Source organism: Empidonax traillii, unplaced genomic scaffold, assembly GCF_003031625.1.
Source record: "Empidonax traillii isolate 1590-97213 ecotype Southwest subspecies unplaced genomic scaffold, ASM303162v1 scaffold178:size2223814, whole genome shotgun sequence".
NCBI classification, from domain to species: domain Eukaryota; kingdom Metazoa; phylum Chordata; class Aves; order Passeriformes; family Tyrannidae; genus Empidonax; species Empidonax traillii.
The window spans coordinates 1,777,936-1,793,642 of record NW_020955371.1 but is presented as its reverse complement, the minus strand read 5'-3'; the positions used below and the strand labels follow the sequence as shown (position 1 = coordinate 1,793,642).

Below are 15,707 nucleotides of genomic sequence, written 5' to 3'. Positions count from 1 at the left end.
ATATGAAACTCAAAATCTATATAAAGTAACCATTCAGTACAACCTAAAAATAATAAAAACACAAACTCTTAGCCAAGTTTCCCTGAAAGCTGATTTATCTGCTTGGAGTTACTCAGTTTCCCACTGTTGAAAAGCAGGAATTCCAGCCAGTTCTCCAAGTGTTTCCACTGCCCTTTCCTCCAGTAAACAGTTTTTTACTCAAGCCCAAATCAGAGACATTGATATTAACATTTACTGAGGCAGAATATGACACCTCTACCTGTCCTGGACAGCAAAAACCAGAACAGGAAAAGAACTTTTCCCTACAGATAAAGTGGTATGTGGGAGGAATGTAACAAAAAACAACAGAAAGCCAGCTAAGCCCCCCATATTATATCATCAAATGCTTTCTGTGAGGGGCAAATGAAGCTCAGGGGTAAGGGATGTAAGTGATGACACTGGGGTTTGTGTCAGAGGTTCCATCAGCCCCACAGTCAACACATCAGCAAATCAGTGGCCTAAAGAAAACAGCCCCTCAGTGAATCCCTGCCCAGAGCACCAAGTGCTAAACTGAGTCACAAACCGATTAGATCAGGAGGGTGAAATGGGAAAGAATGGGATACCTCACAGTGAAAGTGAGAGAGAAATGCAAGTGCAAAAAGAAGTGTCACTCTGGTCCTCTCACATACACAACAGTATTAAAGAAGGAACTGCAATTATTGTATGTTATATGGATTTTCTGAGCAAAACAAAGTCTGCTTTTAATGCCAGCATTGCTACTAAGTATACACTTCAAACAATTAAAAAGCACAATCAATATCTCATTCCAATAAAAACCAGTATACGAGCTGAGAAGTAAATAGGAGCTGCTTAACAGGCACGTGGCTTATTACAGGAGAGGCAAGAGGCCTGGATTCCCTTCTTGACTTCCAGACAAGTCACATCAGTCCTTACAACTCAGTCTCTCCTCTGGAAATAGTGATGCAAACAAACTTTAAGATCCACTAGTAAAGATCGTTGTGTTTCATTGTTGGCTAGCCAAGCAATATGTCAGATGGGTCTACAGGTGACCATCAGCCTATCTGATTGCTTCTTAATAAAGTTTTGTTTTCATTTTTTATTCAAACCCTGGAAATTGATCATTAACATTCTGGCAATGTTGATAAAGATTCCCTGTTTTTTTCTTGTCTTCCTGTAAGGTTGAGTTCTGTGCCTCCAAACTTTTAAAAGCACTAGAATGAAGCATACTAAATTCCTCAGTTTATAATTTTAATTATTTTAATTGGGGAAGTAGAAAGGAAAGAAAGGAAGGAGGAAAGCAAGGAAGCAAACATAGAATAGGTTAGTTTGGAAAAGACCTTTGAGGGGCATGAGAGACTGAAGACGAGAATTACTTATTAGAAATGTAAAATTTGGGACATTCAGGTTAAACCACATGATATGCTACAAATTTCTTGAGTGGCCATTTACACAAGTGTAAAACATCAAACTTGTTCCATCCTCACTTCAACAGATATGATGAGAATATATATTATGCACTGGGAGATGAAAAAACATCTAGGTAAGAACAAGGTATTGCTGACACTACCTGATTTAACTGCTAAGATATGCTAAATTATATATTTGGAAAATATAAAGGTTATAACTTGAAGTGATTGAAAGAAAAAAAAAAGTGTGTGATTTAAGCACAAACGAAATAGCAAAAGCACAAAACTGCAGCCTCAGAACAAACAGGACTGTGTTTCATTAGCTCTTTCACTTGCTGGGCTCCACAAATGCCAGTGCCCTGTCTGTCAGCACATGAATTGCTACACTTGTGGCTTTTCAGATTGGCAGCCATTTGATTTATGTTATAAGAATCCTCTAACCTGGATAATTAATTCAGAAACATTACTGTGTTTTGAAATACCATCCTCTTGATCACTTGATTGAATAAAAGGTACAACTTGATCTGCTATCCAAGCACCTGACTCCTTCAAAAGTGAGAGGCAATCTCCTTCCTCACAAAACTGGAAAAAAAAAAAAAGAAAAAAAAAAGATTTACCAATTGTGTTTTTTTCAGTTATTTTGGAATTTCCAGCTTATTCTGAAAGCTACAACCATACCTTGTGCTGAAGATGAATACTCAACCTGCAAAAGAGGCTGAAGGCTCTCAGGCTAGTTGCTTGATCCCAGCTACCACAATCTGCATTAGTTCCTTTAAGGATTGAGACAAGAGCCCCCTGAAATATAAAGGTTTGCATTTATCATTTTCAGAAAATCCTTTTAAATGTTTCTTTTCTCAACAGCTTTAAAAAATAAAAAAAAAAACCAACCAAACAAAAAACTAAACACCCACACAAGAAAATAATAGGAACAAAAAAATCACCAAACCCACAAAAAAGCAACAAGTTTACTTTCCACTATTCCACTTTGCAATGCCATAACTGATTTTCAGACTATTTCTCATACATATATTCCAAAAGTCAGGTCCCTTAAAAACACCCATCACTAGATCATAAAAGTGTTGAGACACCTCAAACTGACAAGCTGGTTAAAATCTATAAACAATTCTCAACTATTATACTTCTAGTTTAGAATATTTTTTGAAAGGCAAAGCAAAAGGAAAACTTTTTTACAGAGGGAGAGAAGATCACAAATGTTATTTATTTATTCTTGTAGGCCTTTAATTTGACTCAGGCAATATATGATGTCCAGCATTCTTTTGTAAGCACTGTTTATGGCCAGGAGAACAATGCCTTACCTTTGCAGCACTGAGGATTTTCAGAAGCTTCTTCAGTTTCTTTTTAGGAACAGACAGCAGGCAGTCACGATTGACAGGATGAGTCAACAGATAGTCAATGTAATCAATTGCCAGGCATGGCTTTGATTCCTGGGTTACGTTGATGTGCACTCGGCGCCCAGGCCTTTTAACATTCTAAAGAAGAACGAAGCACAAAACTGGTGCAATATTGTCAGTATTTCTATAACAAACAGTTGTTAGTATTTTATGTTTATTTATTTATTTATCAAATTTAGTACTTTACTACAAATTTCAAAGCAGAGTAACATTTATAATGACTTATTCTATTAAAAATAGATGCCTTTATGTAATCTGGTAATTCCTGAATTCTTTGACACATGCATATGCATACCAGTCTTGGGGTCAGTGTGTCAGACAACCAATCACAGGCTAATTCCATAATGTGCCCCACTTGACCCCAGCGACACATGCAGTCGATCAGGGTAGAATATTTGCTTTGGTCAGCTCCACAGTCAATATTTCTGAGTCTGGAAATCACACCACAGCTTAAAAGAAAACAAACAAAAAAGAGATGCATTGGCTTTACATCCATAAGTGCAGAGAAATCCAAAGAAAATCAATTAGTGTAATATAAAAAAAAGAAAAAAAATATTCACCAGTGGCTCAGACTGGTACTTGCACAGCACAAACTTTAATAACTAAATAACTTTAATAACTAAATAACTTTTTTTAGTGGATTAATTTATCCAAATGGGCACTTAATACATCAGGCTGTGAAACATTAGCAAATATAGTCAACAAGAAATTTAGTATAACTCATAATTTGTACTTCAAAACAGTACCTGAATGTAGGAACAGCAGCAATGGGCATAAAGGATGCCAGAATAACCAATGGAGCCATGCAACGCTCATCCTAGGAGAAAAAAAAGGACACTGTATGATGTACATGTCCAGGTACACACATGCACACAAAAATAAAGAGAGTGCTGAAAAACTATGATTACATTTGCTCAAATTAAGGATTTCCCTTTTTTTCATTATAAAAGGAACTGAAAGAAGCTCGTAACAATATGTGGCTTGCAATCAAAAGGTGTGAGTCCTATTCTCAGGTCAATTATCAATTATATTGAGGTATTTTTGAAAAACTGCCAGAATAACTACCATGAATAATTATGGGTCTGGTAGTTTAATAACCACTGCGATAACCTTACTTTTTTTTCCAGCAGTGACTAAAGTTTAACTGCACAACCACAACACCACCTAACTCCTCTCAAGGAACCAGTGCCTTAAATGAATATTCATTCACATGGCAAATTTATTAAAATACTCTAAAGGAAAGAGTGTTTATACAACAATGGTAATGGTAAATGCACTATTATTCATTACAACGCCATAACACATGGTCTAGGCCCTGACATAATCTCACTCAGCTTATACAGAAACCAATCTATGTTAAAGACTCTTCAAAAATTGTGTACCTGTATGTCCAAGCTTCATGAAAACAGTCAAATGAAATTATTACCTACTTATACATTCCAAGTTCTAAAACTTTTTCAAAGCTCATATTTTTAAAAAAACACTTGTTGTATCTATGCTGCAGAATATTATGCAGCAATAAACTGCTTTTCACTCCCTGATTATCTAATGCAAAGTTGAAGTATAACAGCCAACATCACTCAATATATTCAGCACAAAAGCCACCAACTAAAAAACAGACATCCAGCAGGTAATCCTTCCAAATGCACTCCAGGTGCAGCAGACACCATTAGCCACTCTCAAAAGACAGCATCCTCCTCAAGAATAACACTGAAACAGTTATATAGAGCAAGGAGACTGAAAAGTTGAAAACGACTGATTTTAAATAATTGCCTATGTCAAAGGCAAACAATAAATAAATGCATCAACAGCTTATTAGAGTAGATTCAAATTGGCAGAAACGCCAGAATTATAGAATGATTTGGGTTGGAAGGGACCTTAAAGATCAACTAATTCCAAACCCCTGGCCATGGGCAGAGACACCTCCCCCCTTCACAACATTGCTCAAAAGCTCCATCCAGCCTGGCCTTGAACACTTCCAGGGATGGGGCAGCCACAAGTTCTCCGGGCAAGCTGTGCAAACATCTCTCCATCCTCACAGTAAAAAATTCATTCCAATATTTCATCTAAACCTATTCTCCATCAGTTTAAGGCCATTCTCTCTTGTCCTGTCACTACGTTCTGTTGTACATCTCCATCTTTCTTGCAGGTTCCCTTCAGGTACTGGAAGGCCACAATTAGATCACCCCAAACCCTTCTCCTCTCCATGTTGAACAATCCCAATTCTCTCAGCCTTTCCTCCTAGGAGAGGTGCTCCATCCCTCTGACCATCTTGGTGGCCTCCTCTGGACTCTCTCCAACAGGCGGATCTCATTCCTGTGCTGAGCCCCCAGGGCTCTCACACATTTTCATTTACTGTTTTCCAAAAGTTCTAAAAACATTCAAAATAACAGAATCTAAGAAAACCTTACAGGGAGAGCAATTTATTGCATAGGTATTTCTGAGCTGACTATTTAGATAACGGTTCATCAGTCAGACACTGCATTTGGAGAATACCTTCTACTCATTTGTAGAATTCCAAGAAACTTGCTATTGTTTATGGTTTATAGCAACAATGAAAAAGAAAATTTCATCCTATAAAAGTAGATAAAAGATATAAAACATGAAAGCATCTGAAGAAAATACTAAGAAAATGCAAGAAACCTGGTCTTTCTTTACCTTAAATACTTTAAAATATTCCGGAAGTACAGAAGCAAATTTCGTGATAGCATAATCTTTGACCTCTTCATTGTGATTGAGTGCTTTGTAGATACTTCTCCAGAGAATTACAATAACCTCCAACAAACTTGCCATGCTGGCCACATCATTTAGGGACAACACATTATCCAACACCTGAAATACAAACACTTAGATGATATTACCTATATTACCTATTATATTCTTAAATATAAATTTAAATTAAAATAAGGTTTTAAAAAAGCCCTGAAAATCCTTCATTTCACTTTACAAAGGCATTGTGGTTGCTGTAGAGCATGAACTCCCCAATTTAGTCTTACTCCCTCTCTCTAACTTCACATATCTTGCAATGGTTCTTGCAAGAAATTGTAATAACCATTATTGGGTTAAAAATTACAAAATCAAATCAATTCATAATTAGTACTGGAATTAGGGTGGTTCATATTTCTTCTGTTTTATCCTACCTACTTCACCAAATTTCTGCTATTGCAGGACATAAAAACATGATAATGGTAGTTCTGCCCTTCTAATTGCACAGATGGCTTTCCCTCAGATTTCTGTCATATCATTAACTGCCTGTGTCTCAGATGAAGCACCACAGAAAAAAAAAGTTACTAGAACTTAGATTAAAGTGGATTTTCTTACACTTGTGTTCTCCTTCTCACTTTCATCATCATCATCCTCACCACTGTCACACTTCCTTGCTTTCTGGATGCAGGCATTCAAGCAGCGCCGAATAGTGAGCATCAGTTTAGCTACATTTTAAATAGAGTAAGAATAAATTAGAAATTTACTATTTTTAACAGTGCTGCTAATAATTGCTTCTAATTATAAAGCTGGAAAGCCAGTATTAAAAAGCAGGCAGCAGAACCAAAAATAAGTGGGGAAAAAAAGGAGAAAAATTCCTTGTGAAAGAAATGGAAAAATGTGAACATGTTTTATATGCTCAAGTAGGAACAAAAAATGGCAACATTATCATCAGGTTCTATAATTTTACTGGTTAAAAAATATACTAAGAAAAACCCCCAAACCAACCACCATCTTAGCAAATCTGGACCAGAGGAAGCTCCCACAACTCCTACCACTGATCTGGCGTAGCTGTTAATGTAATGCCCTCCATTTGAGACCACATCCCATCCTATGGCAATTCCCACTATTTGGAAGAGATGTAGCAGCCCAACCATTGCCCTCCTGAAGCAGGAGCTCAGGTCCAGATATAGCGAAAGGGTTATGCCCACTCTGGTGAAAGTACAACCAGCTGATTTCATAATCATGTGATTCCTAACTCCCCTACCAAGGTAATCAGTTAAGAAGACACAGCTTGGGCATTTCACCCAGTCACTCCATGCTGACTACTTGGTTTTTATCAGAACTCCTCTGAAACAGCATTTTCCCAATTTTACTCGGTTCAACAGCACTTTTCTGAAAAGCAGTAACATTCTGTGCAGTGCATGCCCTTCTCCCTGAAACTTCCTGGAGCTTTCAATAGAAAGGAGGGCTTTTCAGATTTTCTCCGAGCAACTTGAAAATTCTGATCCACAAAAGTCCCAGATATTCGGATTACCAGACGTAACTATTTTTCAGCTTCTACAGGATCTTTCACCTGAAGATCTCAAATCACTCAGGGCACTGGGGCATTTTGTTACATTATTTCTAGGTATCAACTGAGATAGTTTTAAGCTAGGTGTGAGGAGAATGGGGAACACAGGGACCTGGCTGGAGTGTACAGTACTGCACCTAAGAGCAGAAATGAACAGCTTTGAAAGCTCATAAGGTTTTGTACTTTACCTATATTGGTGGGGGAAGTATATTCATAAGCATACTGATAGAACTTTCTGGCTGCTGCTGGATTCATCTGGATCAGAGTGACACAGCGCTCACACCACACATCCTCGGGCTGGTTAACGGGGAAGAAGGAGTTGAACAGGAGGTTCACGATGCGCCGGGACACGGGTCGTGAATCCACCTCAAGACGAGCCAGAATATCCTCCATGGGACAGATATTCCAGAACTTTTTGAAGGAGAGAAAGATATCAAAGGAGTTAAAAAAGACAGAGGAAAAAACAATCCCCTTCATTAAGTCTTTTCCACGTCAATAGTCTCAACAAATATGAGCAGCATTTACCAGGAAAGCATGAGCAGTTTTTATTTTTATCAACCACCAGCATGTACTGGGGTCACACTCTGCTGCAGCAACGCTGATTTGCTGTTCTGATGCACCTCCAGATCTCCTGCTGTCTCTGACATACTGACAAAATTCTGGGTCAGGCAATTCCAGCTCAGTACAGCTGCAATGCTAATGCAGTTCCATAGGTACAGGAAAGAATTATTTACTCCACAAAGATATCAACACAAGATACAATTATTTGTCATTGTGTGCCATGTTACATATTCACATCACAGGACCAAACTACCTATCAGGATTGTATACACCCTAAAATCCTGTATAGAGCACCACCCTTTCCAAATCCATCCCAAACCACAAGTGCATCCCATGCTTAGCAGAGCTCTTGTTTATTTGTACACAGAAATCAAAGGCTGTGAAATCTCAAAATACACAGTTTGTTATGCCACCAGTAACACTACTCACATCTGTAATTTTTTTTTTAAAGATCCTGAATTAATTATTCTGTGTGTTTCAGATTAAAATAAAAGAAAAACAAAAAAGAAAAGTTTCTTGGCACTGAAAAAAAATATTTTCTTCTTGAGTAGAAATACTTGCAGCAGCTAATTACCCTGTGAGTTCAAACTATGGGCATCCCTACTAGAACTGTCATAAGAAGAAGGTCCTTGTAATAAATATTAAAGTGAACCCAGGACTTACCAGAGATACATATTACAGTTTTTAAATAAATTGGAAATTACTGAAAAATATCTAACATGATGATTTTTTTCCTTTATGTAAAGATCCTTCCTTCCTTGAAAAAATCCCTGAATAGCAGCAAATTCAGAATAATTCAGAGAAGCCAAGAAGATAATTTGTTTGAACTTCCATACTGAATGACAAATAACTTTAAACCAAGAATTTTTTAATACATTTAACAGCAGTGTGAATACTTTGTTTTTTCAGAAACTGTATACACAAAGTAACAACATTAAATAACCAATATAAAGCATTACTGATATTCAATACAAGTGAAAAAATGCTCGACTATATTTTACTATACAGATAACTGATACTAAGGGATGGAGTCATGACTGCAGGTGCCAGTCTTTCAACCAAATCACACTGCTATATCATATCTTATGAAGAGTTAAAATCCAGCATCAGAAGAAATGCTGAGTACCTGTGAGCTTACAGACAAAGAAATGAATACTGAAAAACCCACAAGAAGATTATAAGATGTTAGGGGATTATGCTTGTTGAGCACTTTTAAAATAATAAATAATAACACAAGAATACCACAGAAATCATGATTAGGATTTCAGGGTCCAACACTTTCAGAACAGGTTCTGTGATCTTTTGTTTCTGCTGATTGAGTAAACCAAGCCATCCATCTCCCAACACACAGGTTGGGAGCACTCAGGATACCACCAGCATTAAGAGTATTACTACAGCAAGGCACGTATTTCTTTCCCTTTAGAAATACTGCAGTAGTCTCAAAATGTACTTCTTTTTTATTTTAAATAAATGCTTCGATTTTATCTCCTTGCTACTTATCAAGCATCACATATCCCACCTTAGCAGCCTTGGTAGCCTTCACTTTCAGCAGCATGTCGACAAAAGCCACTCGCACTTTCTCCGAGTTGTCCCGAAGGCTGTATTTGGTCACTGGCAGGAGGTGTTCCAGTAATGGATGGCTTAGGTTGTTGTCCAAAATTATTGGTAGGCACTAAAAAATAAAAAAACCCAAAAACAAACCCAGAAAGAGTAGGTTTGAAAAAACATCTAGGCAAAAATTGTTGAACTGAACCATGACCCTCCTAAGGTTAAATGAAGCAGGGAACAGACAGTGCACTTGCATATTTTTCTCATAATATTCTTCAGCAAAAATTGCTTTGGTTATTTCAAGTTTCCAGTGAACTGTTCAGTGAACTCATTTCAGCTGAAGGAGCTTCTGATCTTCACTGGAGCCACTGTTTTGCCTTCTACCTGAGAGCACACTATCAAGTGTTTGTTGTGGTAGCAATACCAGCTCCCTAAACTCTGCTGATTTCAAATTAAAAATACATACTTTTTTTCAATTTGTTTCTAAATTAGCACTTTCTGCTTGTCCAGGATAGCCCCCATGCAGCTGCAGAGGAGCAAGTGAGGGTTGGCATGAAGAGTGCTCCAATTTAAAGCTGAACTGATACGGACACAAAATCTTCAAGTAAAAATACTGCTCAGGGAGTTCATTTTCCTGTCCAAGCTATCAGTTATTTATCATATGTCAGAAAGATATAGATGAACTATTTCTAATATACTGAAGGCATTACCAGAGAAACAGTGTGGAATTACATCCATCCAAAGCTCAGAAACACAAAGTGGGGTACAAAATCCTAATTGTGCACGTCTTGGGACATGCTAAGACCAGTGACATGGAAACATCCTAGAACCTGCCTCCAGATGATGTCAAGTCTAAGCATCATTTCTAAAAGCTAAAATAACCGAATTATCAGGTCCAAACAACATGTGCAAGATTGGAAATGCAAAGCAGCTGAGAGTCAGAAAGCCCATCAATTGCTATTTTAAAAGGCATTTGCGTATTCCAAATGCGTGGCTTTTATAAAGCATGTAAAACTTCCATCTTTTAAGAATTTTATTGCCCAAGTTATTTTGCAGGACAAGTTATTTCCTTGACTTAAATGATACCAGAAACCTGCGCATCAAATAAAATAAAAAAAGACCAAAATTATTTTTAATGTAGAAAAGTCCTTTACCTTAAAAACAGAGCATCGAACATCAGCAGATGACACATCATACGCCAGCTCCCCAGTTATCTTCTTTAAAAGATCAGCAACAATTACTGAAGGAATCATCTCCCAGTATCTGGATGTTATCTGAGTAACTCCCAGTATCCCTGTGGAGCGGACAACGGGATGAGGATCATCCAAGAGTCTCTAAAACAAACAGGAGAATAATGTGAGTTTATGCATTATTGTGACTGTACTGCTGTTTGATATCAACCTATCACGAACAAAAAACATTCCATCCATTACCTTTTGATCATCATGCAAATTGTCAGACAATAAAGGAGTTGTAATATTATTAGTAATATTAATATATCATATTAAATCATATTTGTGATTTAATTAAGAGTACTTACACTTTAACTAATATGAGTTTCCACTGATCACTGCTGCTATGCAGCAACATACAAACTTTGAAATCCATTCAACTATCTGACGTTTACTCAGGATTCCTAAAATATTTTCTTAATGAAAATACTATGCCCATTCTCACCCATCTAAACTGCTAAGGCATTTTTTAGGTTCTTATCTCTATTATACTTAATTTCAGAGGCATTTAGAAATACAGTACTCAAGGTTCATTGAATGTTTCCATGTTAGCTTGCTCTCTTCACCAATCTTAGGTCTAGTCTTTCAAAAGCATCTCCTATTCACAGATTAATGAATAACAAACCCAAATGTTTCCTTTTCAGGTTTGCAAATGATGTGTGTCATCTGCTATGAACATACTGTGGAAATTTAAAATACTAGTTTATTTTTGCATTTTCTCCAACAAAGACCTGTACTTCCCTACAGATACTATCCAGAAGTACCCCAAGTTTTAATTGCATCAACAACTTCTTTTTGAGTTAGCTTTGATAAAAGTTTAATTTTTAACATTTTGGTTTCCTGAAAACTTACAAAAAGCTCTTCAAACTGTCTCTGAATTTCATTGTCCATCTCTTCGGCGTTAAAATTGGGATCACGAAGAGGAAAAGCATCAACAAACAAAAACGCTGCATTTGCTCGAACTTCTGAGTTTCTGACCTGTTACAGTGGAGGAAAATGTATTTTTAAATAAGGACAGACTGTTAAAATCTAGAGACATATCCTGTCAAATACTGCTCTCCCAACACTTTTAGCAAGTTAGTGTTTTTAATTTAGGAGATGGAAGAGAGGAATTTATAAGTGCATGAGAGAACTTACAATCACATATGAGTTTTAATGTTTCACTTTACATTTCTGCCCGTTCAGTAACACCTGAGTTATTGTTACAATCAGCTTTCAAAGAATATCAACTTCAATGACCCTGAAGAGTCATAGTCAGAGCCCTTCTGCTTTCTGTAGTGCTGAATAAATTAAAAACAACTGGGATTTCTCTTGGTTGCCTTAAAGCTATTCTTTGGGTCAAAAGAATCTCGAATTCAAGCAAATTAAATTACAGAATTAATTAACTTGCCTGTCAAGAGACAGGTGATTTAATTGAAAAGCTCAAGCCTATTTCTTCTAGAAAACAGTATTTAGTAACTAAGCATCAGAAAGCCTGGAGAGCAACTTATCCAGCACAAACATATTAATTTCTGCATCTGTGCACAGAAGGAACAGGACCATGTTCTGAGCTCCAGGCAGCTCATCAAAAATCAACAATCTATGGCAAGCCTCACAACCCTCAGACATTGTCCCATGTGTAACAGTTTTCAGTGCACTCCAACATTCACTGGTTGTAAAGCCCCAAATGCAAAAAAAAAAATGAAAAAGGTGGATATTTAGACACTCATTCAGTGAAAGATAACTGACCTTGTGAACTCTAAAAGGACAGAAAACGAGCAATAGCAAAACAATAACAAAACAAGCAAAGTAGGCTTAATTCCAACAGCAAGACAGGAGACAGTTCAGGGAACCTCCTGACTATTCTAATAATCCAGTTGTCTTCTTCCCTTGTCACAAGGAACATTCAGATCAAAGGCAAGGAAAAGAAACATGATGATGACCCTGTAATATTTAGACTTAAATAAACTAATGACAAATAAAACCAGAAAGACAGCAAAGAAACGAGTAACAATTATTTCATTTACAGTCTATTTTGTATTTCTCTCCTGGACCAATCCTGATATAATGGATCACATCTCTGGGTAGAACCAGAACGTTCCAAGTTCTTCAAGTCAAAAAAAATTAATAGCAATTCTAAATTAAATCCTACAAAGGCAAAAAGCCACATACATGCATTCTTTAGTTAGGGACTTACTTGTGTTTTATTTATTTATCATGGATAATGCAAACAGTTTAAAGGTGGAAAGATCATATAATTCTTAATTCTACCCTACAAAGCTGTAGAAAATCCTTTAACTTTGAGCTTGTCTATACTTAAGAATTAACACATAAGAAGCTAACATGTGAATTCAGGGTGAAATAGCTCTTCTGCACTAACATTGCATGTGAAAATTAATTCAAATGTGTCTCTGTGCAATAACCTAGACCTTGTCTACCGTGGCCATTCCAGAAAGTTAATTTCCATAAACTTTTTAAGTGCATTACACTGAATTCCATTAAACTCACTTTAATTCTGAACTGAGTACCCACAGTTCAAATTCCTGCCTTCAATTAATTGGAATTTATCCCAAATGTATTTGCATATTTAAGCTTGTAGTAGAGTAAATGTCTTCACAGAGGTAGAACCTAGGACTTTAAATTCATATCCTGTTTTAAACCACAATGACTTTTCCACACAACAGCCTGCAGTTATTTAAATGACTGGTATTTCTTTATCTTTATGCTTGTACTATTCTGAGGAAATTTCAGAACCTTTTTTTAACAATATTTTAATTTTTTCCTTCATTTAATTTTCAGAGCTTTCTTTTAAACTGCATCTGGTCTTATAGATCCTAAAATCCACTTCCAATTATTTAAAGCACTGTTTCCCCAGCACATTTTAGTTTAAAAGTGTGGGATGTTAAAAAAAAAAAAAAAAAGACAACCAAACACACCACTTTAAAGGACTCACTTCCTTCAACAGCTTGAATTCCTGGAGGAGTGATTCTTGACTTTTTGAGCTTGATAAGAAATAGCTTAATCACTACTTATCTCACACTAAATATCCATATTTTTATATCCATATAGCTTCTTATACTAATAACCAATTACTGCAAAACCATCTCTTATGTTTGCATGACACCTACTTTTCATAGTGAAGACATGAAAAAGATGAACAAGTTACATATGGGCTTATATTATAAAAACTTCAAGTTGCATAAAGGTTTATAAAAATAAATGTAGGTAGGAGCCCCAACAGAAGCTTGTGTGAACTAAGCATTTGTAAAACAAGACATTTAGGAAGACACAGAGAACTCTGCATTACAAATGTACATTCTCAGGACAAAGATTCCAAACATGTCCCTTGTTTCGTAACCAGTGTTCTAGAACAAGATTTGTTCTTCACTTTATGAAATGAGGGACTTGGCTAAAATAGGAGCATCAAACTGGTTATCTAAAATTAAACTGGCATTTCAAGCTTTGCAGTAGAACCCACGAGGATCCAATAAGGACAGTTATAAGCTTCCCTTCTCAGCTCTGCATCTCAAACTGCTGGTGATTCTGAGTCACAGCAACAGTTACTTCAAAACACCAAACACTTCAGCAGAACTGAAGTTCCAGCAATGGAACCACTAGTGATGTGAAAATTAAGAATAGTAGCCGTTTAAAATTTCAACCCCTTCTGGAATCAGTGGAAGTCTCCCCCTGTCTTGCTGCAAATCAATAATTAAACGTTTTTCCCCTCAAGACATACCTTTCTGTTACATTTGTCTAAATAAATCTGTGCAGATTTAGTAAGAATGTTCCTCCAAAATACTGAAATCTTACACTTGAGTTCTGGGCTCTGGAAAGTGACCACTAACCTCCATTTACAGATAGCAACTCCCCTAAGAATGGAACACTGTTTTGCAAACCACTCCGAAATTGTTTCTGAGACACTAGTCAAGAATTTTGCCATCCCATCAAAGATCAGTTAAACCCCCTGTTCTTTTTAAGGATCAAAAGAGTAGAAACTAAAGGAAGCCATGCTTTGTAACTAATATTCTCTTGCACTAGGAACATACATGTTTCATCCACAAGGTTCCTTGTTTATGTAAATTCCAAAAGGATGGAATCCAACGGTGAATGCAAGACCAAACAACACACGGGGCTAGCAATGAGCCTGCTCATCTTCTCACCTCTATCACAAGGTTCTTTAGAAACCAAACAGCTCTCAACTCCTTCCTGGAACTCATTAAATCCATTTTAAACAACTGTTGATATTAAATACTTGCAACTTTAAGAATTTCAAACGCTTCTCCCACCACTACAGAAGATGCTGTATGACCAATCAGCAAATGAAACTGCGAATGTTTACCAGCACTTGACTTGGCTGTAACAAATGGGATGTGTGTGCTCTCACAATCAGGGATTCCATAACCTCAGACAAATAAAAGCTGTTCCCAAAGAAGGAAGCTTGGCTCATCCTAATCACAGAGTGTAAGTGAGAGGGCAAACTGCAGCAGGTCCCTTTTAGTCTGTGCATGCAATAAAGACACACACACACTGTAAAAGTTGAATACATTTCATTCCAAACACGTGATTAAAAGCATATCCATGGCATGAATGTCTGTACGTACAATCAAAGTGGAATAAAAGTTTTTCTAATACTCTAATATTCATGGAGTTGTATTCTAAGGCTGGTATGTAATCAGAAGGTGAGAAGGAATCCTCCTCTGAACATTGTTGGCTTTGATTAATAGAGCCCAAATAATTCCCTAAAGGACTTGGAAAACAGAATACAACATCACACAAAATTTCCCATCTGAGGAGATGCAATCCTGGAAAGCACTCCAGGTATCTGTGAACAAAACTGAATTACAGAAGTAAAACATATGAACAAATCAGAACATTGTTGTACATACTCTGCCTAATTACAACATGCAAAGTTACTCAGCTACATCTGAGATGTTAAACACTGATTTTGGTTTTTGTAGCCATTTCATTTTAAGAGCAACTAATAAAACCAGAAGATCGGGGAGGGACCCAAAATTTAGCAGTTGGAGAAAAACAGTCCCATTTTCTGAAAAGCATAATTACCTTCAATGCTCTCCAAAGGATAGGCTGATACAACCTGTAGAGCATTTCTTCTACTCCTTGACGAACTCGACTTTGTTTATGAAAATAACTCAGCATCTAAAGAAACACAAACAAACATTGCATTGATGAAAACCAAGTATCAGCACTCCTTGGGACTCAAAACCCTGCCTAGTTCTCTAAAGATCCTCTTCTTTTTGTATCTAAATGATGCAGAAAAGAAAAGGAAATTGGA

General features: G+C 36.7%; 1 protein-coding gene across 4 annotated transcripts in view; it reads right to left on the bottom strand.

Annotated features, from left to right (window-relative positions):
- NCAPG2 (non-SMC condensin II complex subunit G2) overlaps window positions 1-15,707 on the bottom strand; it is a 42,781-nt gene that overhangs the window by 13,730 nt on the left and 13,344 nt on the right. For 3 of the 4 annotated variants that reach the window (XM_027886121.1, XM_027886120.1, XM_027886123.1), the window contains exons 10-20: window positions 15,476-15,571; window positions 11,288-11,413; window positions 10,358-10,537; window positions 9,175-9,327; window positions 7,283-7,505; window positions 6,140-6,249; window positions 5,477-5,650; window positions 3,565-3,635; window positions 3,114-3,267; window positions 2,723-2,896; window positions 2,085-2,201 (exon numbers count right to left, since the gene is read on the bottom strand). In XM_027886121.1, coding sequence (XP_027741922.1) covers window positions 2,085-2,201; window positions 2,723-2,896; window positions 3,114-3,267; window positions 3,565-3,635; window positions 5,477-5,650; window positions 6,140-6,249; window positions 7,283-7,505; window positions 9,175-9,327; window positions 10,358-10,537; window positions 11,288-11,413; window positions 15,476-15,571 — 1,578 coding nt within the window. Of the gene's footprint in view, window positions 1-1,847; window positions 1,989-2,084; window positions 2,202-2,722; window positions 2,897-3,113; window positions 3,268-3,564; window positions 3,636-5,476; window positions 5,651-6,139; window positions 6,250-7,282; window positions 7,506-9,174; window positions 9,328-10,357; window positions 10,538-11,287; window positions 11,414-15,475; window positions 15,572-15,707 lie in introns of all 4 variants that reach the window. The other variant, XM_027886122.1, reaches the window with a different exon arrangement.